Source organism: Trichomycterus rosablanca, chromosome 10, assembly GCF_030014385.1.
Source record: "Trichomycterus rosablanca isolate fTriRos1 chromosome 10, fTriRos1.hap1, whole genome shotgun sequence".
Classification (NCBI taxonomy): domain Eukaryota; kingdom Metazoa; phylum Chordata; class Actinopteri; order Siluriformes; family Trichomycteridae; genus Trichomycterus; species Trichomycterus rosablanca.
Window position 1 is genome coordinate 22,501,605 of NC_085997.1, and position 26,380 is coordinate 22,527,984.

Below are 26,380 nucleotides of genomic sequence, written 5' to 3' on the forward strand. Positions count from 1 at the left end.
GCACGCTATTAAGCAGGTTTTGAAAAAAAAACTGCTTGAATTATTGGAACTCTGTGTCGCTATCGCATAAAACAAATCTAAAATGCTGCCCATGTTATTTCCCTCAACTCGAAACATTAACATTACACATACATTAACGTTCCTGAGTTTTTGGATAAACATTGCGGCTCCTAAAAAAACAAAAAAGAGACAGCAAATGCAGAAGATTTCAGGTGTGCTGTGGAAAATGAATATTTCAGAGTTCAGAGGGAAGTATGTACGTTTAATTTAAAGAAGTGTAATAACCTTTTTATTGAGTAAAATTAGCTATATTATAAGTTACACAACACTGTCAAAGATAGATAATTCACTCAAATGTAAATTTTAGTAATCAAGTAGGTCTATTATTATATTATTTAATTACAAGTCTTTAATTACAAGCCCATGTTTGTATATGTACAGTGTATCACAAAAGTGAGTACACCCCTCACATTTCTGCAGATATTTAAGTATATCTTTTCATGGGACAACACTGACAAAATGACACTTTGACACAATGAAAAGTAGTCTGTGTGCAGCTTATATAACAGTGTAAATTTATTCTTCCCTCAAAATAACTCAATATACAGCCATTAATGTCTAAACCACCGGCAACAAAAGTGAGTACACCCCTTAATGAAAGTTCCTGAAGTGTCAATATTTTGTGTGGCCACCATTATTTCCCAGAACTGCCTTAACTCTCCTGGGCATGGAGTTTACCAGAGCTTCACAGGTTGCCACTGGAATGCTTTTCCACTCCTCCATGACGACATCACGGAGCTGGCGGATATTCGAGACTTTGCACTCCTCCACCTTCCGCTTGAGGATGCCCCAAAGATGTTCGATTGGGTTTAGGTCTGGAGACATGCTTGGCCAGTCCATCACCTTTACCCTCAGCCTCTTCAATAAAGCAGTGGTCGTCTTAGAGGTGTGTTTGGGGTCATTATCATGCTGGAACACTGCCCTGCGACCCAGTTTCCGGAGGGAGGGGATCATGCTCTGCTCAGTATTTCACAGTACATATTGGAGTTCATGTGTCCCTCAATGAAATGTAACTCCCCAACACCTGCTGCACTCATGCAGCCCCAGACCATGGCATTCCCACCACCATGCTTGACTGTAGGCATGACACACTTATCTTTGTACTCCTCACCTGATTGCCGCCACACATGCTTGAGACCATCTGAACCAAACAAATTAATCTTGGTCTCATCAGACCATAGGACATGGTTCCAGTAATCCATGTCCTTTGTTGACATGTCTTCAGCAAACTGTTTGCGGGCTTTCTTGTGTAGAGACTTCAGAAGAGGCTTCCTTCTGGGGTGACAGCCATGCAGACCAATTTTATGTAGTGTGCGGCGTATGGTCTGAGCACTGACAGGCTGACCCCCCACCTTTTCAATCTCTGCAGCAATGCTGACAGCACTCCTGCGCCTATCTTTCAAAGACAGCAGTTGGATGTGACGCTGAGCACGTGCACTCAGCTTCTTTGGACGACCAACGCGAGGTCTGTTCTGAGTGGACCCTGCTCTTTTAAAACGCTGGATGATCTTGGCCACTGTGCTGCAGCTCAGTTTCAGGGTGTTGGCAATCTTCTTGTAGCCTTGGCCATCTTCATGTAGCGCAACAATTCGTCTTTTAAGATCCTCAGAGAGTTCTTTGCCATGAGGTGCCATGTTGGAACTTTCAGTGACCAGTATGAGAGAGTGTGAGAGCTGTACTACTAAATTGAACACACCTGCTCCCTATGCACACCTGAGACCTAGTAACACTAACAAATCACATGACATTTTGGAGGGAAAATGACAAGCAGTGCTCAATTTGGACATTTAGGGGTGTAGTCTCTTAGGGGTGTACTCACTTTTGTTGCCGGTGGTTTAGACATTAATGGCTGTATATTGAGTTATTTTGAGGGAAGAATAAATTTACACTGTTATATAAGCTGCACACAGACTACTTTTCATTGTGTGAAAGTGTCATTTTGTCAGTGTTGTCCCATGAAAAGATATACTTAAATATCTGCAGAAATGTGAGGGGTGTACTCACTTTTGTGATACACTGTATATAAAAGATATGTGTGTGTGTGTATTTTACTTCATCTGGCCCCCAACAAGAAAACTTTGGACACCCCTGAGTAATCCATTTAGCAGTAAGCAGTACAGTGGCAGCACAGTGGCCGTTAGCCAAGCATGCTAACTGTGTATTCAAAAAACAGCAGATCTTCTTCTCAGCCAGGCCGAGGTGAATTTTACACACTAATAGGAAACATTATGTTCTTGTGGAGAGCAGACATGAGATTGGCAGATGGCTAAGAGCATTAAAGAGATACCTGCCAAACATTAGGTCACCCCCCTTTCCTGCTGTGCTTGCCTATGTAGAGATTGGAAACCTGATCACAGAGCACATGTGGCACATGCTTGGGTAAATATTATCTAATATTATCATTTTCACCTGGATAATTTAATTTAAAACTCCAAATATGGATAAACAAGAGCAAATACCTCTAGTTTTTAAATTTTTAAATCCGTTCTCATTAGTGGCTTCCTTTTTTTGCCATTTCAAAATAGCAAAAAAAAAAGAATGTGGTTTATTCTCTTAAACCATTATTTAACAGACACATGTTTGCTGACCAACTCGATTGTATTTTTATTTATAATAAAAAAAGATCATGTAACAGCATTTAAACTATTTAAATACCTATACAAATATAAACAAATAATAAAGCTAGCTCACCAGGCAAATAGTTCAACCAATGAACTTGCCAAAACACGTGTTGGTTAACAAGAAACATTAGAATAGATCAGATTTCACATAACTGCATTACAAAGTTACTGAATATTTTTCAGCTGCACAAGGCTCTCGTTTTACCACATTTCAGAGATGCTTTTTATATGTGTATTATATGATCTGGTGACTGGGGCCACTGAAGTAGACTGAACTAATGTTTAAGAAACTAGTTTAAGATAAAAAACATGCTTTGTAACATGGGACAGTAAATATGTTGTAAAGTCATTATAAAATTTTTAATTGCTCAGATGGGCTGTGACATTTAGTCCATAGTAAATTGGTATAAAGTGGCTTAATTTATGCTGAGGAAATATCACCAACAGCAGCCTAAACTCTTGACACAATTAAGGTTAGGTTCATGGATTCATGCTGTTTACCTCAAATTCTCACACCATTATCAGATTTGGCTTTATAAGTCGCTGCAGACACCTTGCTTATTTAAGCTTATTTAGTATTGTATGTCTCCCCCTATTGACCATAAAGTATCACTACACAACCCATTTTCACAAATTATTAGTACATGTATTTACAACCTAGATTATGTTTATTATCGAAATGACACTGCTGCATTTGCACGCACGTGATTCTACATATTGTTCTGCCCTATTTTTTACAGTGGTATCCGTTTTACCACTCTGCCATAAAGGCCTGATTTAGGAAGAAATGCAAAGATGGTTGTTGGTACAACAGGTTCTCCTATCTCTGCACAGGACTTTTGGAGTCCTTTTTGGACATTTGAAGTGACTATTGGGTACCTTCTTACCGTTCTGACCATTATCTTTCTTGTTCAAAAGCCCAATTTTGCTTAATGCCCAATCTAGGACGGTTCAGGTTTGTGCCAAGCTTCTTCAATTACAAAATTACAGACCACTTCGGTCCTGGGCAAACCGTTTAAGGAAACAATAGTAAAAATAAAAATTAACCATCATTTTAAATTGCTAATTAGAAAAAAAAAAATACTAAAACGAAATAAAACCAGGACCACAACATTAACTGCAGACTTCATTGGTTCAGTGTTTATTTTCATATTTTATTATTTATATATTCACAACATCTTAAAATATTGGATTATCATATTTCATTATATAAACTGTACATGAACGCCAAGGCACTATACACTGTAGAATCTGAGCAAAAAGGTCTGATTCACCTCAGAAAACAATTTATTAAACTTGTAACACACACCCACACACACCTCAGCACCTGTAGAACAGGAGAACTTGTGATGTAGAAAGTTGGGCTTTATCACTACATTACTGTGATCATTCCAACTATCTGTTTTCACTTTTTACTGTATAGAACCGCCAGATACTGTAAGGTTGTTATATTAAACAGTCTGCTGGTGCGAGGAGGTCATTGCTTAAACTGGCTGAATATTTTCAGTTTTTAAAGGGAACTAGATGGTAGCATGTCTTCTGCTACACAGACATGTAGTGGAATGACCTTATAGAAAGAACACACAAATTTAAAAATAACACTGGAAGATGGAAATCTAAATCAAGAGACATTACAATATGTTACAGCTTTTTACAATCAGAAAATGTGAGGAAAAAAGAATACTTAACAGAAAAAAGCAAAAGAAAAGATATGCTACAAGAGGCTGGTAAACCTCTGCTGATCTCCAGCAAAATCAACTTCTTTTATTTTTCTCCTTTTTGATAGACTTGCACCAGCACACTCAGATATGCATTCATAGAGTGCAGACAGAACGGGAGTGTACAATCACTCAACATGCATATCCCATCATCCTTAACGTTACTACAGTGACCACAGGTCCATCTGCTTAACACACTCACTTTCCAACTCCCACTAGAACAATTCTTTAGCCTTCTTCACATTCACCTGCTTCCAACTCGGCAGTGTTTCAAACTCACTCCTCTTCATCTCCAGAGCTTTCTGTACAAGTACAACAGAAACACACTGTAAAACCTGAGAGAAGTCAATGTCTGATTAAAATACAAGTGGTTAAGATAGTAGTAATCAGAGGACTAGTAATCAGAAGCATGCTGGTTCAAACCCCACCAATGCCAAGTTGCCACTGTTAGGCCCCTAAGCATCTATAAGTCCTTAACTCTCAATTGCTTGAACTGTATCTTTCACAATTCTAAGTCGCTTTAAATAAAAACATCATGATTAACTGTCTAGTATTTTAACTGGTTACAAGAGGTGGTCATTAGGACTATGCATCTCTAACCATCTTTTATTTTACTACCCAAAACTACCCTTATTTAATCATAATTGCCTGTTTTTTTCTGTATGAGGAAACAAAATAGCAGCAAAGTTTTACTTTAGTTTTAAACTTTTATTAATTCATAAAAAAATGTGGCAGGACCTGAGTTTTGGACACACTACTGAATTCATACTTTAACAATATTTCCTGTGCCACTAGCTTCCACACAATGATAAAGACAAATGAATCACCCCCATGCTTAACAACCTTACTGCAGGTCCTTAAATTTGGGTGTGTTATGTCTGTTTGGTCAGCATATAAGGAGCTCTATCAAGATCTTTCTTAGTCATTTTAATCTTGCATTACTTCCACAGTTCCCGCTAAATGCCCATTTTAATTATATAAGCACTTACTGATATAACCTTTATATCAGTATCATATAGTTTACAAGATGTACCACATAAATAGATATGCCTAATAAAGTACCCAGTACATGCAGACAGTTTAAAATTCCCAGATGCAGTGGTAAAACCATTAACGTGAACATCGATTTAACTGCTGTGCTGAAAATGGTTTACAACCCAAAGAATATGTTGTGTAGACATTAATACAATGTGTTATGTGTACTCAAATTAGCATATGTTTTATGCCATGTACTTTGTGACTTAATTTCTTGTTAAAAGTTGTGATTGACAGCTAAAGAATGACTAGAGGGCCGCTGGTAATTAACTGTTATGTCAGTCGGTATAACTGCCATAAAGCACTGGCATAAAACATACTCATGGGTACACTCATGCAAAAACCAACATTGAACAGGCTTTCATATTGCACACAATGATGCCTTTCATGTCAATTACCAGTTATAATAAAATAATACTTTTATATCACTGGTAATAAACTATCTTTCAAATTTTAGGACAAAGAGACATTTCCTATGAAAGATTAACATCAGTGTTTCTCAGAGCAACACTATTAAAAAATGCTTTTTATATGATATGTTAATGCAGCAATTGCCACTGTTGTTTTAAATAGATGTAAAATTTAACAATATAAGCATATCTACAGTAGCTTTTTTGTAGCATGTCTGGAAATGTACATATGTACATAAGAGTTCATGTTATGCCTGGTGCACACATACAAGATATGTGAGCATTAAACACAAACTAAGTACAAAAAAGCTACTTTTTCACATAGTAAAATGTAATTATTATTATTTTTATTATTATTAAATCAACGGTGAGAACAAATGTGAGAAACACATGCATTAAGATTAAAATATTATTGTTTTACGTGACACACCCACACTTAGATTAATAAAGGCAATATTGTAAGGAATGTGATACAAGCAAGAGAAATGAGTGATTGTACACACAAGCATTTTGTGGATGTGGAGAAACACCAGGACTGTTTAAAAACTCACCTTCCCATATGCCCCTACACCCTGAGGTTGAAAGGAAAATGTAACCACTGTCAGATGCAAGATTATGCCAAGATAGAAGATAAGATTTTGTGAAAAGCTGACAAGGATATAGAGGGTAAATTATGATAGAGGGACGAAAGACAGACTAATCAAGATGAGGGCACACAAAACAAAATGATGCTGAATGTCTCATCACAATGGACAAGTTTCCTGTTGACGAAAATAAAGATGTAGCTAATTGTGTTGTTTGTAATTGTGTACTGTAAATGCAGTGCTAAAGTCAGTGTGAAAAATACAAAGTGAAGTAACTATTGCACATGTTACATTTATAGTCAAGAAGCAGGTTGAAATCTCACCTCAAAATCTTCATCTGATAGATACATCTCAAGGTGCAGAGGATCAACGCCTTCTGGTAAGGGCCGGGCCATGAGATCAGCAAGTGGATAAGTGGTCTTGCACAGTCTGGCCAACACATCTTCCACTAGAATAATCTGATTACATACTTCTGCTTCCTACAACACAGAGTAAGGATTTCTCACCTCAACCATATTTTAAAAGTAGGCTTAAATTAAGACTTTTCAGAAGTAGGATTAAATTTTTTTGGCTGTAACCATTCGTTCCATATTTTTTCCATAGTTTTCTTATCCAAAAACCCTGCAACCTGCTTGCTGGATCTTATTCTATCTACATTCCTTTATACAATCTCCATTCCCTTCATCATCACATCCATCATTAACACTTCCTTGGCATCTGACTTCATGCTGCTGGAGCAGCCAAACTATCATCAGTCCAGATCCCCTCAAACTATTTGCATTTGAATTACTGATTTAGCATGGCAGTAAATGGCTTCCAACCTGGAAGGTTTCAGGGACAACAACATGCAATCTTTCAACTGGACGTCACAGTGATCTGTCCTTACTGTCTACTTAATCCTCATCTTTTCTCCCTCACCTACATATGTCAATGATATTCAGCTCATCTTGTCATTCCTCCTTCAAACACCAAGTATCATATCTGCATGTCTGGCAAACATCTGAATTTGGAAGTCAGCTCATCATCTGAAACTTAACCCCAGTAAGACTGAGCTGATGTATGTTCCTGGAGATACAATCCCATGCCAAGATGCCATCTCTCCTAAAGACTCTCAGATCAAATCACATGTACTAAAACTTTTTTTGGATAGCCAGCTATCCCTCTTGGCTCATGTTATGGACCTGACCGAATCATGCTGGTTATACCTCCACAACATTAGAAAGATTCAACAATCCCTCACTATGAAAACCACTTAAATTCTTGTCTACTCTCTTGTCTTTTATGGCTGGACTTCCCATGTCCACCATTAGACCTCTGCAACTGATTCAAAATGCAGCTGAATGCCTGGTTTGCAATAACCCCAGGAGGTGCCCTATTACCACTGCTGCACTCTCTGTTAACTGGTTTCCTGTAGGTGCCTGCATTCAATTTAAATAATGATGCTTGCCTACAAAGTCAAGAAATGGACTGACTATGACCTACCCTAAAGCATTCATCAAACCATGTACGCAATCATGCATGCAACCAATCTGTTTAAATGTGTGTGTATTTTACCTTCTCTGTAATCTCAGCAATGTCTTCTCTGTGCTCCCAGCAGGGAAACATATTAGTAAATGTGAGAGGCTCTAGTCCTGCATGAATCAGGTAAGCTTTTGGAGGCTTCTTCTCATTTTTCCCTGCATAAACACAATATCCACATAAACAAGAAGTCACAAAAACATTATTTAAGGTTCAATGAATTTCAATGTTGTCATGCTAGCTTGACTCTTAAAGCAAAATGAGGTTCTGTATTGAATTTGCAATAAAAGAGTGAAAAATACAATGTCATAATGCATTTAAACACACACCATAATGATTTTTATGTACAGTGTATCACGAAAGTGAGTACACCCCTCACATTTCTGCAAATATTTCATTATATCTTTTCATGGGACAACACTATAGACATGAAACTTGGATATAACTAAGAGTAGTCAGTGTACAACTTGTATAGCAGTGTAGATTTACTGTCTTCTGAAAATAACTCAACACTCAGCCATTAATGTCTAAATGGCTGGCAACATAAGTGAGTACACCCCACAGTGAACATGTCCAAATTGTGCCTAAAGTGTCAATATTTTGTGTGACCACCATTATTATCACTGCCTTAACCCTCCTGGGCATGGAATTCACCAGAGCTGCACAGGTTGCTACTGGAATCCTCTTCCACTCCTCCGTGATGACATCACGGAGCTGGTGGATGTTAGACACCTTAAACTCCTCCACCTTCCACTTGAGGATGCGCCACAGGTGCTCAATTGGGTTTAGTCCATCACCTTTACCTTCAGCTTCCTCAGCAAGGCAGTTGTCATCTTGGAGGTTGTGTTTGGGGTCGTTATCCTGTTGGAAAACTGCCATGAGGCCCAGTTTTCGAAGGGAGGGGATCATGCTCTGTTTCAGAATGTCACAGTACATGTTGGAATTCATGTTTCCCTCAATGAACTGCAGCTCCCCAGTGCCAGCAACACTCATGCAGCCCAAGACCATGATGCTACCACCACCATGCTTGACTGTAGGCAAGATACAGTTGTCTTGGTACTTCTCACCAGGGCGCCGCCACACATGCTGGACACCATCTGAGCCAAACAAGTTTATCTTGGTCTCGTCAGACCACAGGGCATTCCAGTAATCCATGTTCTTGGACTGCTTGTCTTCAGCAAACTGTTTGCGGGCTTTCTTGTGCGTCAGCTTCCTTCTGGAATGACGACCATGCAGACCGAGTTGATGCAGTATGCGGTGTATGGTCTGAGCACTGACAGGCTGACCTCCCACGTCTTCAACCTCTGCAGCAATGCTGGCAGCACTCATGTGTCTATTTTTTAAAGCCAACCTCTGGATATGACGCCGAACACGTGGACTCAACTTCTTTGGTCGACCCTGGCGAAGCCTGTTCCGAGTGGAACCTGTCCTGGAAAACCGCTGTATGACCTTGGCCACCATGCTGTAGCTCAGTTTCAGGGTGTTAGCAATCTTCTTATAGCCCAGGCCATCTTTGTGGAGAGCAACAATTCTATTTCTCACATCCTCAGAGAGTTCTTTGCCATGAGGTGCCATGTTGAATATCCAGTGGCCAGTATGAGAGAATTGTACCCAAAACACCAAATTTAACAGCCCTGCTCCCCATTTACACCTGGGACCTTGACACATGACACCAGGGAGGGACAACGACACATTTGGGCACAATTTGGACATGTTCACTGTGGGGTGTACTCACTTATGTTGCCAGCTATTTAGACATTAATGGCTGAGTGTTGAGTTATTTTCAGAAGACAGTAAATCTACACTGCTATACAAGCTGTACACTGACTACTCTAAGTTATATCCAAGTTTCATGTCTATAGTGTTGTCCCATGAAAAGATATAATGAAATATTTGCAGAAATGTGAGGGGTGTACTCACTTTCGTGATACACTGTATAATCACCTAATGGCAAATAACATTTAAATACATATGTCTTGTGTGTTAATTACTTTGGCAGTACTGGAGTACAGTTTCCATTGCACACTTCCTGTCCAAGTCCCATCGGATGCAAGCAGAACCTGTATTTTCACTGTCCTGAGGCCACCAGCCCTGCCACAGGTATACCTCATGATGATTATCTACCAAAAACAAAGCTACAAAAAGAAAAAGAAAAAAAACACAGAAGTTACATTACAGGCCCAAGTAAATTAGGTTTCTTCTTAACAGTAATATAGACAAACACTTTCCATGAGATCTTTATTACAGACAATGAACCAGCACCACGTAGTTGGGACATCTGTACATAACAGCATGGTTGTAAGTGTGAATGCTCTAGCTATTTGGACCCTGATACCTAGCCATTAGTAATCTGCGATTGTTCTATACAGCAATAATAAATACCATGTGTATACTATGTCATGTATGGCTTTGTATTGATGCTACCTGCCTTGAGGAGAAAATTCCTCACTTTGCTAAACATGAGTAAATAACAAGCAGCAAGAGCATTTTACATAAATAAAAGTACAAAAATAAAAGGGTCTACAGTTTAGGATGGTGGGAACAGGTCACAGTATTGTAATAATTTTTCCCTCCACAAGGTGGTGTGTGTTCATACATTAAGAACGTCATTAACTTTGGTGTTGCGTTTTACCTGGTTGAGAGGCAGTGTACAGATCCTCCTGATGAAAGGGCATTGAATTAACCAAATTTGGCTCTCTAGATGGACAGATTAGCTCCACTGCATTAAATTCTCCTGAAGAACTACTTAGGTGGTATAGCCGTGGTGTAAAGTTAAACTTTCCAAGGTCTAAGACACAGACAGAGATGCACTTTAACCGGAGTACACACAAACATATGAGGTACAACATACACAGCTTTAAACGTTAGCTTACCATGAATCATGCAATCATATGCTTTCCGGTCCCGTCTACCCAGAGCCTCCCAGAAGCCAATTGGTTCAGTTCCCTCCTCGGACTCTTGGATGGTCACTTTACTACTGCTGTGAAGTCCTGCCTCCAGAGGACACCTGTCAATAAAAATGCTGATATGACCAACATGCGTAGCATATATTGCTTCAAAATGTGTAGATGTTGTTTACAGTTAATGGTGCATGCATTGTTACCCCTGCAATGGGCACCAATATCCTCCATTTTACAAAATACCCTAGATTGTTATTTCCTTCTCTGGCCAGAGTATTTATCATTAATTAGGATTTTAACATCATGTTTTACACACTTTGGTTACATTCATGACAGAACAGATAGTTACTGGTTACACAACATTCATCAGTTCTAGTTCAATGTCAAACACAGCCATGGACATTTTTGTATCTCCAATTCACCTAATTTGCATGTCTTTGGACTGTGGAAGGGAACCGGAGCTCCCGGAGGAAATCCACGCAGACTCCACACAGAAAGGAACCAGACCGCTCCACCTGGGAATCGAACCCAGGACCTTCTTGTTGTGTTTCAAACCCTGAACTGCCCATGTTTCAATCTTAAATTCAATTTATATTTGAATAACATAGCATGTCTTGATAATTCATTAAAACCATGGTTTTAAATGTAACATGTAACTGACAATGTTAAAATGTGGTATAAGTTCACTTACTGCTCTTTGATCTTGTTAGCGGTGGTACGGGCCACATCCCTTGTGTGTGTCTGAGCTTTGCAGCCATGCCACAGATAAATGCTGGCTTTAGGGATGTTGAGCAGAATCATGGAGGTGCGAGAGCGCAGACTGCTGCAGTGACACACCACCTCCAGCAGGTGGCCTTCCACTGGCTTCTCACCTCTAACACAGCACAGGCGCCAGTCATCTGCACACAAACATTTTAAATGAATTTAGGACTCAGAAAGACTGATGGCTGATGTGCTTAAAATTAACTGATGATCACTTACACAACAAACTAAAACTAAAATTCATAGACAATAAAATAAAGAACAATAGTTGAAAGTGGAAAATGTTTTCCAAAAGCAATGTTCCAGTTAAGCCCAAGCTAGTGTTTCACATTGATCGGTCATCTGTGTATGTTTGTTTATGCAACGTAAAGGCAATCCAGTGGTGTGACCCAGTATTCTCTGAAAAAACATCAGCTGCTCTAATCACCCGGTACACAGTATGAAAACCAGATAGCCGTTTCCTGTTTTACCCTCTGACAATGAGTGACAGGCAAGAAATAGGAATGTAATATGTTAGAAGTAAAAATACATATTTTCACCCTATATTTTCCCACCCTACTGTTTTTCTTTTCAGAACGTTTAAATCAACTGCTCATTTAGTCATCGTGCAGATAGAGTTAAAGAGAAATTAATAATCATGGCAAAAGATATTCAATGTGTCTTTCTTAACATGTCTGGCCTTAACCCCAATAAATAGTAAATAACCTTGCTTATTCTGGTTCATGGTATTTAAAGGTTTAAAATTGAAGAGTGTATCTACTGGCCACCTTGTTCTTTTGGTATAATCTACTGGTCAAATCTGCCTGTATAAACACATACACTGTATTATTTACATTCATTGTCTGACCATTGGGGAAAAAAAAAAAAAAAAAAAAGTGAACTGAGTGACTAAAAATGTTGGTGCCAAACTGGCTGGTCTGAGTCAGAAACTGCTTATCTTAAAATACACAAAATGATATAAACAAAAATATTCAGTGAATTGCAGGCAAAAACACTTTCTTGATGAGAGAAATATGTGGACAATGTCCAGACTTGTTCATAAAGACAGGAAGGCTATGGCAACTTTTCATTCTTTACAACAGTAGTGAGAAGAAAAGCATAAAGCGAAAAGCAAACCACCACATAATGCTCCACACTCCTGTCACCAGTGGGCACAGGGTCACACAAACAATCAAATAAATGTCGCTGGTTTGATAAATCACAATTCTTGAGGGATGCAGATAGATGGTAGGGTCAGATTTGGTGCAAATAGGCTGAATCTACAGATTCAACCTGCTCAGGGTTACAACTTACACTGGTAGTTGATGTGAATTATACATTACATTATTTTATGGCCAAAATTTGCCTATTCCTATAATGTCAACCTCTAGTATAATAATGTGCCATGTCACAAAGTCATCTCAGATATTTGGGATCTAGTAGATATATGGAATGAATGTGGGAAACCTTGGGGTCTGACCTAGTGTTGCTATAGTGCCTCTAATTAAATTGAATGTATATGCATATAATTTGCCTACTTTGTGCATTTTCCTCCTCTTCTTCTCTCTTTCCGGCATGAACCATCATCCCTCCATTGAAACACTGTAAGAAACACGGGGGTTCCTTTCCCTGCTGCACCTGGACCTATAACATATGCATGACGTTACTGTTAGGTCTTTAAAACTTTAGTATCTTATCCAGGTAGCATGTTTTCTTAAATCCGTAAAATACAAGGGTGTGAGAAGGATGAAGAAGTGGGTATAAATACCTGTGCTCCTCTTTCTTCATCCAGCTCCACAGTCATGAGAGCAGATGTTCCCTTCTCGCTGACCGTGGAGTTACGACCCTGCCAGAAAAAATATGCACACCTCTCCTTCCCTGGACCAATAATCCGCTCAGAATTTAGCCTCTTTCCCACTAAGGATACAAACAAAAAGTTTCCCCATCGAGTTTTAGCCCTTTAAAAATCATCAGAGGTTACATTATATTCATTCAAAGGTTCCCAAACTCTTTCTCCAGTGCCCCTCTTTTGTAGAGAATATAAGTATACTTGTATTTTGCTTCCAAGCTACACTGGAATTTATTTTAAACACTGCAATACGTACAAAATTACAAGTTCTTATTAAACTGAACAAAAACTAAGATGACAAATCACTTTTACAGTGGAATTATTACAAGTGATGTACATGATGTGCCCAAATTTTGTCCACCTTATGTTAGCAATGCTTTCATTCTTTAAAAATCAATATTTTTGCACAGTAAAACATTTTTAAATAATTCAACTGCAGTTATTGACCAACTATTTCTTGAACTATCACTAACAAAGACAGTCTACTTTCAATGTCTTTGAATAAGCAGTAACACAACATATACAATTTGTTACTGCACATAAAACAAAATTACATAGTTTCACTAGGCTGTCTACATCAGCTCGCACAAATCAGAATGTTGATTATTGGCAAAGTTGAATGAACATACTGAAAAACTATGCTTTTGTGATACACCAAAAAGAAAGATGACCTGTGTGAAACAGCTTACCTGCCGCACTGACCATGTACTTCCATTTAACAACGTATGTGTCTCCCTCATGAAACTGGCCAATACTCTGCTTAGGTAAGCGACTACCATTGCAGTGGTTTTGGTGGGGGTGGGGGAGGGGGAGAAAAAAAAAAATCATTTAATTCAACTAAATGTTAAAACAATATAAAATGTACATCAACTAACTCATTTTTACTTTAATTATTTATTCAAATAAAGCATGACAATTAAGGTAAATGATCAGCTTTGTACCTGTAGTCAAACTCCAGAATATGCCACACATCCACAGACAGTGTGCTGATCTCAAAGTTCCTCCTGTCATCCCCCTCTACCAATCCATAACCTCGCCCAACATCTACACCATCCAGAATGGTCCGAACGGGTGCACACGTCGAGGACAACATCAAAGAGACATCATACGGCCGGCATTCACCACTCGGTAACTCCTGCGGCATTAAGATCAAGTAAATAACCACCTTTCTAGAACTTTTGCTATCTTCCTGTAGGGTGATTATACATGTTTGTTATAAAATGAAATCACCTTGTGCTCAACAGATTGTGTGCAGTCGTTCTTCTTTGGATCCTTGGAGTCATTCCAGTCAAGAAATTTCTCTTTGAACAGGGTTGTCTCATTGTGCTGGGTCAGCCTACCAAACACAGCCCAGTCTGGCCTGCCCTGTCCCTTCCTAAAACACACAAACCATTTAATAAACATCCACAAAGTTGAATCAGTTCATCTGGACACAAGTTTGTTGTAGAGAAATGTTTCATCACTCAATCCGAATGACTTATTCAGTCTGATTCAACTTTGTGGATTTGTGTACCTGGATTATTAAGCATGCATCAACACATTTAATAAACACTGTTATAGTCAATGTGTACACAAAAAAAAGTAGCAAAAGCAAAGCCTCAAAAAAAAAAAGGTACTCTCAACCACAAGTGACCCAAAAAGAACCCTTCAAGTGGCTAATGGGAACTTCTACATCAGTTACCTATGTCATACTACTCAGACCTATAAAAAAGAAATAATCAAAAGAGAAAAAAAATTTTGGTTTTAAAGATTTTTTTAATGTAAAATTTAATTATTAAACTTCTGTAACTTATCACGTTAACATGTAATAAATGAAGACAAAGCTTTTTGGTTCATGGGCCATGTAATAATAGTAAAAAATACTTGGACCTGGAGCCCTCCTGTAGACTAGAGGTTCTCAACCAGGGGCCATGGCGGAAAACCAGCATTTTCCACACGTTGTTAAAATGCTTTAAAAATGTGGTTCCAAGGCATAATCTCCTAAATTATGTTACACTTATTTAAAAAAAAAAAAAAAGTACAAAGTAAATAAAATATCAGGAAAAAATCACCAGTGTTGGTTGTGCATTTGTGCAGACCTGGGTATAAGTGAGTTGCACTCTCCTGGGTCCAGTGGGTTAATATCACAGGTCGTGTAGTCAAAGGTCCCATTCCACAGGTGCTTTGCCAGCTGAAATGCCACTTTCCTCTGTGCCAGGGATACCTCTTTACCATGCCACACGTATACCTCACTGCCAAAATCAAATACCAGCACCTGCAAACAACCAAATGTCACATTTACATTTAACATGCTACATAAATATGTTTAGAATTTACTGAAAAAACAGGGTTATCAGCTGACCTCTGTTGGACTGAGCATAGAGCATCGTGGCACTCTGCCCCAGTAGTCATCATCGGGAACCAGCTTGTCACCCAGAAGTTTGTAAACACAGTTCGTCTCCACTATGGCTCTCTCATAAAACTCGTCTTCGTCTGGATTCCCTGCAACTGTGGAATTAGGGATGTCAATGATCACCGGTTAACCAACAAAAAGGCATTGTTTGGTAAACATCAGTTAAAATGTCATTTAAATTCATTTCAAACAGCTGAAGTTTGATTCCAGAGTTAGAACACCAATTTGAAACCCACTCTTAGCCACCCCTATTGCACATGCTCCAGCTCTGTGTACAGCAGCACATGGAGTTTCTAAACGAAAAATGCAAAAGAATGGCTGAACTGTTAAGCTAGTTTGTGTCACTATGACATCAGACTGCATGTTAAATTCTATAATTTATATAAAAGTGTGGATATTTTGCATCATATCCCAGTATAAAAGGTTAAAATGTGCTTGTCATAATAATTACACTAATGTTGTCAGGAATAGCTTTAATATACTGACAGTGTTTTGAGAGCTGAACTGGTTCTGCTCATGGTGTTTACAATACCCTTACTGTTCTACATTACTGCCACATTCACTATGTTTTAATATTCAAATCAATAAAGCATTAAGACTTGTTGATATGAAACTGTCCTTTGTTTTATAATTTGATGGAAAGTTATATGCTTTTGGTTATTGGTTATCCATCGACAAATGGCAGTTTATTGTTTAAAAGAAATTTAAACTTTACATCCCTCTGTATAATACAAATAAATTGTTACAGTATTTCTCTCATCTGAATTTGCCATTGAAATACAGGTTAATTTGCAGAAATAGACACTAGACAATATAAGAGGGTTTACATGTGCTTGCACCGAAGACCTTGAAAGAACAGACCGCTTTTAGTTGTCATATATACATATGCACATGTACATTACAATAAAACTGTTATACTGCGTATTCCAGATTTGCTTGGGATCAAGATGTACCAAGAATATTTATGAGAAGACATACCTTGATAGCTTGCCTGCCCTCCAAGAATCTTCCAGAACTCCTTGGCTCCATGGCTGTGGGTATTGATGCCTTCTTCTATGGGTTGAACATATTGAGCTCTGCAGCCAAGGTCATGCTTGGTCTGGATAAAAGTTGCCAGTTCTGCAGCCTGTGTGGATTTGATCAATATAACCTGTTATTACCTCAACAAAACAGTTACCACATTACTTAAGTGCTTATTATACTGTAAACAGAAAGCAACATAGTTATCAGACTTTCAAAATTGTAATAAAAATGGATTTTAGCCCAAATTTATTTATTTAGCACATAAAACATTACCACAGCATGTATACCATTACCATTACTACATTCCATGTTGCATACATAAAGTTAAAGTTAATTTAGCTGCTAGTGGACACTAACAGTGTGGTAAGGATGCTATGCCAGTTATGTTCTCTGAGATCTTTGATCATCAATGGTTATACCAACAACACATTTTAAACTAATCAGAATAGGATAACAGAGCAAACACAATTCTGTTGCAAAATAAATCTGATTGTTATTAAAAATACTATTAAAAACTGAATCATGAGTTTATTGATTAACACCTTATTCCTTGAAACCAGACTGCTATATGAATCAAGATCAGTCAGTACTTATTGAGTATAACAGCATGGAGGTTTCTGCCTTAAACTGAAACATAAACTCCCCTGCCATATAAATATGAATGACATTTCTAATTAAATCATAAAATCTTTTGGCTTGTATGACAGCTGTTCACTTTTTGAGACATTTCCTGTCTTTTACAACCAACTTCCTGCTTCTGGTATAATGTCAAAACAGCTCTGTGGTTATTTCTCATGCCTTTCTGCATGTGAAGGACTTGCACTTGTCACCCAAACCACAAACATCAAAAACAACCAAAAACTGACTGGCTATTATCTGTCCATGTATTGTTATAAGACTTATGATTTTATATACTGACATCAAATTTTAAAACATGCTATTCTCCAGAAGCTGCCCAGCATAAAAACTGGCATTTAAAACATGTCACCCATCATGTTATGTAGTATAATAGCTTTTGTATTTCCTTGCCCAAATTTGCATGGTGGTTGTGTTTTTGCCCACCAGTGCTCAACATAGAGAATTTGTAGTTTAGGACACTGACATTTTACTTCTAATATGCTAAACAAAGACTGTTAATTAAGTATTTAGTGGAACACAAAACTTCTCCTCAAGTTCATTTGCAGCTGACTTTTAGGCTATTATACCCAAAGGTATAATTTTTACAACCAAGTTCTAATGTGCTTCTCATGATTACATTTTTAGGATGCTCAGTCTTAGTTTCCTTCACTCTCTCATTTTGTTTACAACAAGTCATTGGATAGTAAAACCTTCACTGATTTAATGATGGACAAAACAAAAGTGCTTGTGAAAATCTTTACTGAAAATTGCACAGTTTACTCTGTATGTGTGTGTTTGTGTTTACAAGAATGAGTTGTGTCAATGCACTTACTTTTGCCTTCTCAATGACATTTGCAAACTCTCCAACCCAGATGAAGCAGTGATGATGTGTAATCAGCAGGAAGCAATCCCCACTGTTCAGAGAGGAAGCTCTAGGCTCAACTAGCCTTGTTTGGACATGCCGTCGACCTTGTTTATAATAAAATAAAATAAAAATTCTTGCTTTATTGCTTTCTCTACATGAACTACATGACAAATTCACTTGTTAAATAAGCAAAGGTTATCATCTTTTAAGGTACAATTTACACCCAAATGTGTGGACACCACTCCTAATTATTTATTTATTTATTTATTAGGATTTTAACATCAAGTTTACACACTTTGGTTACATTCATGACTGAACTGGTAGTTGCTCATTACACAAGATTCATCAGTTCACATGTTTTGGACAATTTTGTATTTCCAATTTACTTCACTTGCATGTCTTTGGACATGTCATTGTACGGCGCCCCTGGAGCTGAGAGGATTAAGAGCCTTGGCTCAAGGACACAACAGTGGTTATATGTCAGAGCTGAGATTCAAACTCTCAACCTTTCGAGAGAGCCAAAAGCTCTACCCACTAGACTACCACTGTGTCTTTTAAACATCACTTGTATTTCCACATACTTGATTTACTTTTTATCTCCTAACTCAAGGCTGGTTAAGCCACTCACCTTTGACCTGCATGAGCATGGTGGCCTTGTAGGGCATGGCACTGCTGTGGGAGCTCTGCTCAGCAACCTTCACACTGCGCAGATTCACACTGCCAAAGTTTTCTTTACTCGCTAAGCCAGCCAGAGCCACTGCTGAAAAGCCACTGTTCTTATTTACTAAAAGAAAAAGGGAAAAAAAACAGAAAGACTTATGCTTTAGAAGAGCATTGTAAAATATCAAGCACACAAAATACCAGTCCATACAGTCCACAGTGCAGTAGCATGTATGTGTGTTTTCAGTTGCAAATATGTGTGTTCATATAGATGCACGTTTTACCACAACAGCAGCCTTAAAAAACAGCTTAGCATAAATAAGTTTAAGCAATTGAACAATTGTGATTGGATGTTACTCACTTTTCTCCTCCCGGATCCTTCTGCTCTCAAGCACGGCGATGTTGAGTCTTTGCTCTGTGTACTCATGTCTAATGTCCTCTCGAGAAGCTAACAGCTTTAAAGGGTTTCTGGATGACTGTACGTTTCGAGCTGGGCGCATTGCACGCTTGTGCTGCACCATTTCAGAAGTCAGCCTAAAAACAAACAATAAAAAGGTCAAAGCTTTTAACATATAAACGTGTCTCATGTCTCTGTGATTGTAAAAAATAAACCTTTTTAGACCAACTTCTTGTATAAAAAAAATATTATGTACATGCAAAAACACATTTACACAAAATTCATCAGTTCACAAGTTTAATGTCAAACAGAGTCATGGACAATTTTGTATCTCCAATTCACCTCACTTGAATGTTTTGGACTGAGGAAACCCAAGCAGACAGGGGGAGAACATGTGAACTCCACACAGAAAGGACCCAGACCGCCCCACCTGGGGATCGACCCCAGGACCTTCTTGCTGTGAGGCGACAGCGCTACCCACCGAGCCACCATGCCAGCCGAAAAGGTTAAATAAGGTTTTATGGTCAGATAAAACTAGTACTTTCTTTTTAAAAACAAACTGATGATTGCTGAATCAGCCCATACTCGAGTTTAGAGTTTAAATTTGCACTTTGCAAATCAAGCCTTTTTCTTTTGCTTGGAAAAAGGACTTGCATGTTTAAAAGTAAGGGATACTGTACAGTATATTAAATATTTTTTTATACTGTAAACATATAATTTAAAATGGATTCACCCCAGATCCTGTTTAAACAAAACTGAACTCTGATTAAACCTAGGTCTTACATAGACATTTGGTTTCCAAAGATAGCATCAAAGTCATCGTCAATTTCCACTTTGCTGGTAACATTAGCAAGTTCCTCTGTGTGCTTGTAGAACTTATCAAAGCACTCATCATCCAAAGTCATAACTTCTTTAATCTTTTTCTCTGTGACTGTTAGAGTTGTCTCCGGCAGCCCACCTGCTCAAACACAGAGAGAAATGGACAAGCAGGTACATTAAAATATATCAAGTACACATTTCAGCATAAGTTTATACTATGAACTTATGACAAGGACTGCTGTAACTGAACTGAGTTTGCTTACATTTACTATTAAGTCGACCCAAAAAGGACTCAAGTTTATCCAGCTTCTTATCTGACTCAACAGTCATGTCCTCTCTCACTTCAATCTCTGAAATTGCAGTAATTGGAAAAATAGAAAACACATATTAGTTCTTGATAACATTGACATAATCATGCTGTTGCAGAATTACATATTCATCTTGCCAGTTAGAAGCTAAATTTGGCTAATGAACCAGAAAATCCTAAATGTTTTTAAATGCAGCAGTTAAATCTGAATGGCTGTCTAAAGATAATGACTATAAATATTATACTGGTAGGCAGAATTTGGACTTGATATGAAAGCACAGTATAGTCAAACAAAGTCAGAGCTGTGGAATGTATATCAACACACTATACACCTACAAAATCGAACACATTTGACAGTACACTGTATTTCAAAATTCTGAAAAGCATTCACTTATGGTGATGTCCAAATTATTGCAACAAATCTGGAAAATCACTTGATGGGTAGCAGATTAGAAGAGATCAGTTTATATCCCAATAGTACAATATCATAAAATATCTCTCATAACCCACATAAGTTTGTTTGTTTATTAGGATTTTAAAGTCATGTTTTACACTTTGGTTACATTCATGACAGGAACAGTAGTTACTCATTACTCAAGGTTTATCAGTTCACACAGTTATATCGAACACAGTCATGGACAATTTTGTATCTCCAATTCACCTCACTTGCATGTCTTTGGACTGTGGGAGGAAACCGGAGCACCCGGAGTAAAGCCACGCAGACACGGGGAGAACATGCAAACTCTACACAGAAAGGACCTGGACCGCCCCACCTGGGGATCAAACCCAGGACCTTCTTGCTGTGAGGCGACAGTGCTACCCCACCCACATAAGTTAAATCTTTGCTAAAGATTCTTCATATATTGGCATGTGCTCCACTGATTACAACAAAGCTTTTACCACACCAAATAATGGAAAGTCCTCATGAAAATGATAATACCAGAACATTTCATCGTTCTAATCTCAAAAGCAATCAACAAGCCCCAGTCATGACAGAAAATGGACAAACCAACTGGTTCAACATTGGTGAGGGAAATAAAGGCTGCATTCTGTCACAATTCCAGTACAACATGTACACTGAATAAAAGAGAGAAGCAGGACTGGAGGAAGATAAGTAGAGGTTCAAATTGGTGGAAAAAACATCAATAACCTTCAATATGCAGATGACAGCAAAAAAACAGGAGGACTTGGGACTTAATACAAAGAACACAGGTCATGACAACATAAAACACAAATTACTTTAGCACTGATTGAAATTAAGTGGGACAGCTTTTGCCTACTTGGATCAAGAACAAAGGATATAGGAAATAATACACAGACTGTCACTTGGCAGACTAAGATGGGAGAGAGAGATTTTTACATCTAAAGATCTTTTTAGGTTCCTTCAACCAAACGAAAGTATTGTTCAGACTATGGTGTTCTCTCTGAACAATAAAAAGCAGGACAGAAGAGTGTACTGCCCTTTACATTTTGGTGCTGTTGAAGACTTTTGAGAGTACCACAGAACACCAAGAAACTGATCCTTGTACAAATCAAACCCAACCTCTTACTCAAAGTCCAGGCAATCAAAATAAAGCTTTATTTTTGTATACAGTATGAGAAGACTATACGTTGTTAAAGACTATTATGTTTGGAAAAGTTAAAAGTAAAAGATGAAGACAGCCAGCAACAAGATGGATACAATTACAGGAACAATAAATGAGCCATTAAGAACTAAGACTCAAACAAAAGACAGGAAGTCTTGGAGAAACACTGTCCACATGGTTGCCATATGGATACAGAATTGACTTGAACAATAAAAATAAAATAATAATAGTAATAATAATAATTTGTAACATTTAACAACTCATTTGTAAATCAGTGAAAAAATATAATCACATTTTTTGTTAATCGTTACAGAACAATATTACTGCCACTGTGGTATACCATTAATAAATAATTAAATGCAAACATGAATATACAGTATAAATAACATAAATGTGCAGGGAGGATGTTTACCTCCTTGTGGTTTGGAGATGGAATTCTTGCTTTTAAGTGGTGGAGAAACAAGTACTGGATTTGTAAGTGCCACTGGGGCTGCCAGACCTGTAACACATGTATGCAAAAACAACTTGACCAGCTGTACTGGGGCTGCACATTAACAGGATACATTATAATTACAGTTCTTTTGCTCATGTATGATGATCATCAATGGCTGTTCACATGATATACACCTGGTTCATCAGTTCATAGTATGTAAATAGCCATTTATTTATTCTGACTGCCTAGTCTATAGCGTATCCAGTCTTTAGTTTCTTGTACCTAAACTTTATTATGTACAAGTTTTCTAAATTGACATGAAGAAGTTAGGCTTAAAGAAACTCTGGTGTACTGCACAGAGCCCTGACCTCAGCCCCACTCAACAGCTTTATAGTAAACATCAGCTGAAGCTTTCTTGACCAACATCAGTGCCCAGCCATACAAAAGCTACTTGGGCAAAAAGTCCTACAGATATACTTGTGAAAAGCCTTTTGAGAAGCCACCTCAGAAGTGTGGATGTTGTTATAGCCAAGAAGATCATACAGGTGTCGCTCTCTTTTAATACCAATCGTTTTTGAAATGAGATGTCCAATAAGCTCATGGTCAGGTGTTCAAATACTTGCTATAAAGTGTAGATAAATATACACACAAAAGAGCAAGAAGCTAAACAAATGAGTAAAAGCAAAACACAGACTGACCTTTCTTGACCATTCGGCCAGCCACAGTAAACTGAGTGGAGTCGTTGGCAGAGCCGTGTCCTTTGACCTTCCAGGAATTCTCCTGAGCTGTGATGAGTTGCTTACGTTCCTGAATGGACATCTCAATGTTTTCAGACCAGTGACTCTCCACCACCTTATCTCCTATCCTCTGGATAACAAGGGAAAGAAAATAAATTAATAAAAAGACAATACTATAAATCTTGATGAATTTTAATGTAAAAGCTTTACGTAATGAATTGCATTACATTATTAGCAATGTTTTATTCGAGTTATTGTGAGAAATCTAATATTTTTAAGCCCAAATTATAGAAAATGCATTTATTGGTATGGCACAGGTAAAAAGGGTTTAAATGAAAGAAACTGTTTTAGGTTAGTTTCTGTAATAATTTTTTATCTGCTGTGATCATGCTTGACAGCAACGGACAAATTGTACAATTAATATAAAGCGAATATAGGTCATTTAAAACATACATTTCATAGAATTTCATAAATGTTTTTTTCTCCCCTATACAAAAATATCACTGTACAGCATATTTATGAATCATCATCTTAATAAAATCTTATACTTTTGAATCACACAAACAGGCTAGTAACATTTCAAACCACACAAATAATTAAGACAAGTGGCTAAAAAACAAATATAAAAAACAATACTTAAAGCAACAAACAACAAACACTCATGGATTAGTGCAGGATCAGTGAGTTTCTGCTATTAAACTATATGGGCACCTTGCGTCTCCAGGGATGACGTTCATCTGCCTGCACAGATAGTGGTTTTGCCTTCATGGGTGCAAAGTGAGAAGAAGGGGAAAAAACAGACAGGGTTGGAAAAGAAAAAGGAGATGACAGATGAAATGATGCAGTATTTACCATGTTTCTAAAGATAGCAAAAGCGGCACCAACATATGTTATTTTAATTCTTACCAACCTTTACCTAGCTTTAAAAACTACACTATATAAAGAATAGTATAGGGCAGCTGTAGCCTAGCGGTTAAGGTACTGGACTAGTAATTGAAAGGTCACTGGTTCAAGCCCCACGATTGACAGGTTGCCACCGTTGGGTCCTTGATCAAGGCCCTTAACCTTTAATTGCTTAGACAATATACTGTAAAAGTACTGTAGGTCGCTTTGGATGAAAGCATCTGCTAAATGAAGAAAACGTAAAATGTAATGTAAATATTGTGTATTGTTCGTAGGGCAAACATGGAGAACATCACGTCATTGATTTAAATGGAAGACTAACTGCACGCTAGCCCACCAGTGCCGACATCTCGAGCTTGTGAGTCCAAATCTCAGCTCTGCTAACAGCCAGCCGGGTGCATACACGCACAATGATTGGCTGGTCTGAGTGAGGGAGGGAGGCTGTGAGGATTATGACATCTGCTGGCAGATAGATGGCGCCTGCACAACGGGGATAATGGGGATGCTTGACTCTACACGCGTGATACGGATCCCCATATTAATCCGCCTTGCGCAGGTAAAAAGAAGCGGTCGGCTACTGTTCACAATAGATGGGGCATGTGCTACTTCTGGCCCTTAACCTTCAATTGCTTAGACAATATACTGTAAAAGTACTGTAAGTCGCTTTGGATGAAAGCATCTGCTAAATGCAGAAAACGTCAAATGTAATGTAAATATTGTGTATTGTTCGTAGGGCAGTTGTAGCCTAGCGGTTAAGGTACTAGATAAGTAATCGAAAGGCCGATGGTTCAAGCCCCACCACTGCTAGGTTGCCACTGTTGGGCCCTTGAGCAAGGCCCTTAACCTTCAATTGCTTAGACAATATATACCATCACAGTACTGTCGCTTTGGACAAAAGCATCTGCTAAATGCTGAAAACATAAATGTAGAGTGTATACTGAGTATACTGAAATCATAATTAAAACCTGGCACATAGTAAAAGCGTTTACCCCTTCCTGATTTAGTGGATGCATAAAACTTTTTTACATAAGGCCAGGTATGACTGAAACTTTCCCCCCTCAGTAAATAAAATCAACATTTAAAAAAACTGTTTACTTAGGTTATCCATGTTTAATATTAAAATCAAAGTAATGATCTGAAACGTGTAATATATGTGCAAAAATAGAAGAAATTGAAAAGGGGGCAAATATTTTTTCATACTGTATGTGAGGAAAGGTTGGATGACTGGTTCTCTCACCTGGAGAGAAGAGTCAGTGAGATCCAGAGACTCAGGGGAGCACGTAAAAGTGGAAGAAAAAACTGGCTCCTATAAATAAGCAAAAGCATATGGGCAACACAGCGAGATGGAAACAAAGAGAGCAAGATGTAAGCAAGATGACTACTTGAAAATAAAAAGCAGCATATATTCATTTAAATAAAAGTGATGTTTTTACTTAAAGCATTAGAAACTACTGAAATTTAAGGCTTAATCACTTTACAATATACAACACCACACACACCAACATAGAATGAACGCAGGAACATGGAAATGAGAAAAATTAAATGATCCATGCTGGCATTGAATATAAGAGTGATTACAAACATAGAGAACATCACAAGTCATTGATTTAAATGGCAGACTAACTGCACGCTAGCCCACCAGTGCTGACATCTCAAGCTTGTGAGTTCAAATCTCAGCTCTGCTAACAGCCAGCCGGGTGCATACACGCACAATGATTGGCTGGTCTGAGTGAGGGAGAGAGGCTGTGGGGATTATGACCCTCTGCTTGCTGATAGATGGCGCCTGCACAAAGGGGATAATGGGGATGCTTGACTCTCCATGCGTGATACGGATCCCCACACGAACCCGCCTTGTTTAGTTGAAAAGAAGCGGTCGGCTACTGCACACTTGTTCAAGGGGGCACGTGTTAGTTATGGCCCTCCTCGGTCAGGAGTAGGGGTCTGCAGCAGTAGAGGTGAAAATACAAATCGATAACAGCCTAGATTGGGAGGACAATTGGGGGACAAATACTCAAAAAAATAATAATTTAAAAAGGCCTTGTTTTTTCCCCAAACCAGCAATGTTTACGACATTTTATCATAACAGTTTAAAGTATCAAATAAATCCACCACCACAAGCAAACAAGTCACAAACCACCAAAACAGCAATTCTAAAACACCAGCACCACAAACCATCACCATGCCAGTGAGATCAAACACAAAAT

General features: G+C 38.2%; 1 protein-coding gene across 11 annotated transcripts in view; it reads right to left on the minus strand.

Moving 5' to 3' along the window:
- Window positions 1-3,814: 3,814 nt before the first annotated feature.
- The window catches only part of svila (supervillin a), a 65,578-nt gene continuing 43,012 nt past the window's right edge, over window positions 3,815-26,380 (minus strand). For 7 of the 11 annotated variants that reach the window (XM_063002954.1, XM_063002957.1, XM_063002955.1 and 4 more), the window contains 25 exons: window positions 25,414-25,482; window positions 23,985-24,035; window positions 23,235-23,403; window positions 22,516-22,602; window positions 20,474-20,560; window positions 20,175-20,349; window positions 19,356-19,528; window positions 18,963-19,118; window positions 18,302-18,438; window positions 16,807-16,954; window positions 15,778-15,923; window positions 15,515-15,690; window positions 14,667-14,811; window positions 14,378-14,571; window positions 14,126-14,208; window positions 13,356-13,504; window positions 13,126-13,231; window positions 11,538-11,745; window positions 10,820-10,953; window positions 10,579-10,734; window positions 9,938-10,081; window positions 7,983-8,104; window positions 6,752-6,907; window positions 6,396-6,416; window positions 3,815-4,701 (listed from right to left, as the gene is read on the minus strand). In XM_063002954.1, coding sequence (XP_062859024.1) covers window positions 4,615-4,701; window positions 6,396-6,416; window positions 6,752-6,907; window positions 7,983-8,104; window positions 9,938-10,081; window positions 10,579-10,734; window positions 10,820-10,953; window positions 11,538-11,745; window positions 13,126-13,231; window positions 13,356-13,504; window positions 14,126-14,208; window positions 14,378-14,571; window positions 14,667-14,811; window positions 15,515-15,690; window positions 15,778-15,923; window positions 16,807-16,954; window positions 18,302-18,438; window positions 18,963-19,118; window positions 19,356-19,528; window positions 20,175-20,349; window positions 20,474-20,560; window positions 22,516-22,602; window positions 23,235-23,403; window positions 23,985-24,035; window positions 25,414-25,482 — 3,279 coding nt within the window. In that variant the 3' untranslated portion in view covers window positions 3,815-4,614. The remainder of the gene's footprint in view (window positions 4,702-6,395; window positions 6,417-6,751; window positions 6,908-7,982; window positions 8,105-9,937; window positions 10,082-10,578; window positions 10,735-10,819; window positions 10,954-11,537; window positions 11,746-13,125; window positions 13,232-13,355; window positions 13,505-14,125; window positions 14,209-14,377; window positions 14,572-14,666; window positions 14,812-15,514; window positions 15,691-15,777; window positions 15,924-16,806; window positions 16,955-18,301; window positions 18,439-18,962; window positions 19,119-19,355; window positions 19,529-20,174; window positions 20,350-20,473; window positions 20,561-22,515; window positions 22,603-23,234; window positions 23,404-23,984; window positions 24,036-25,413; window positions 25,483-26,380) is intronic. The other 4 variants (XM_063002951.1, XM_063002956.1, XM_063002958.1 and 1 more) reach the window with 4 other exon arrangements.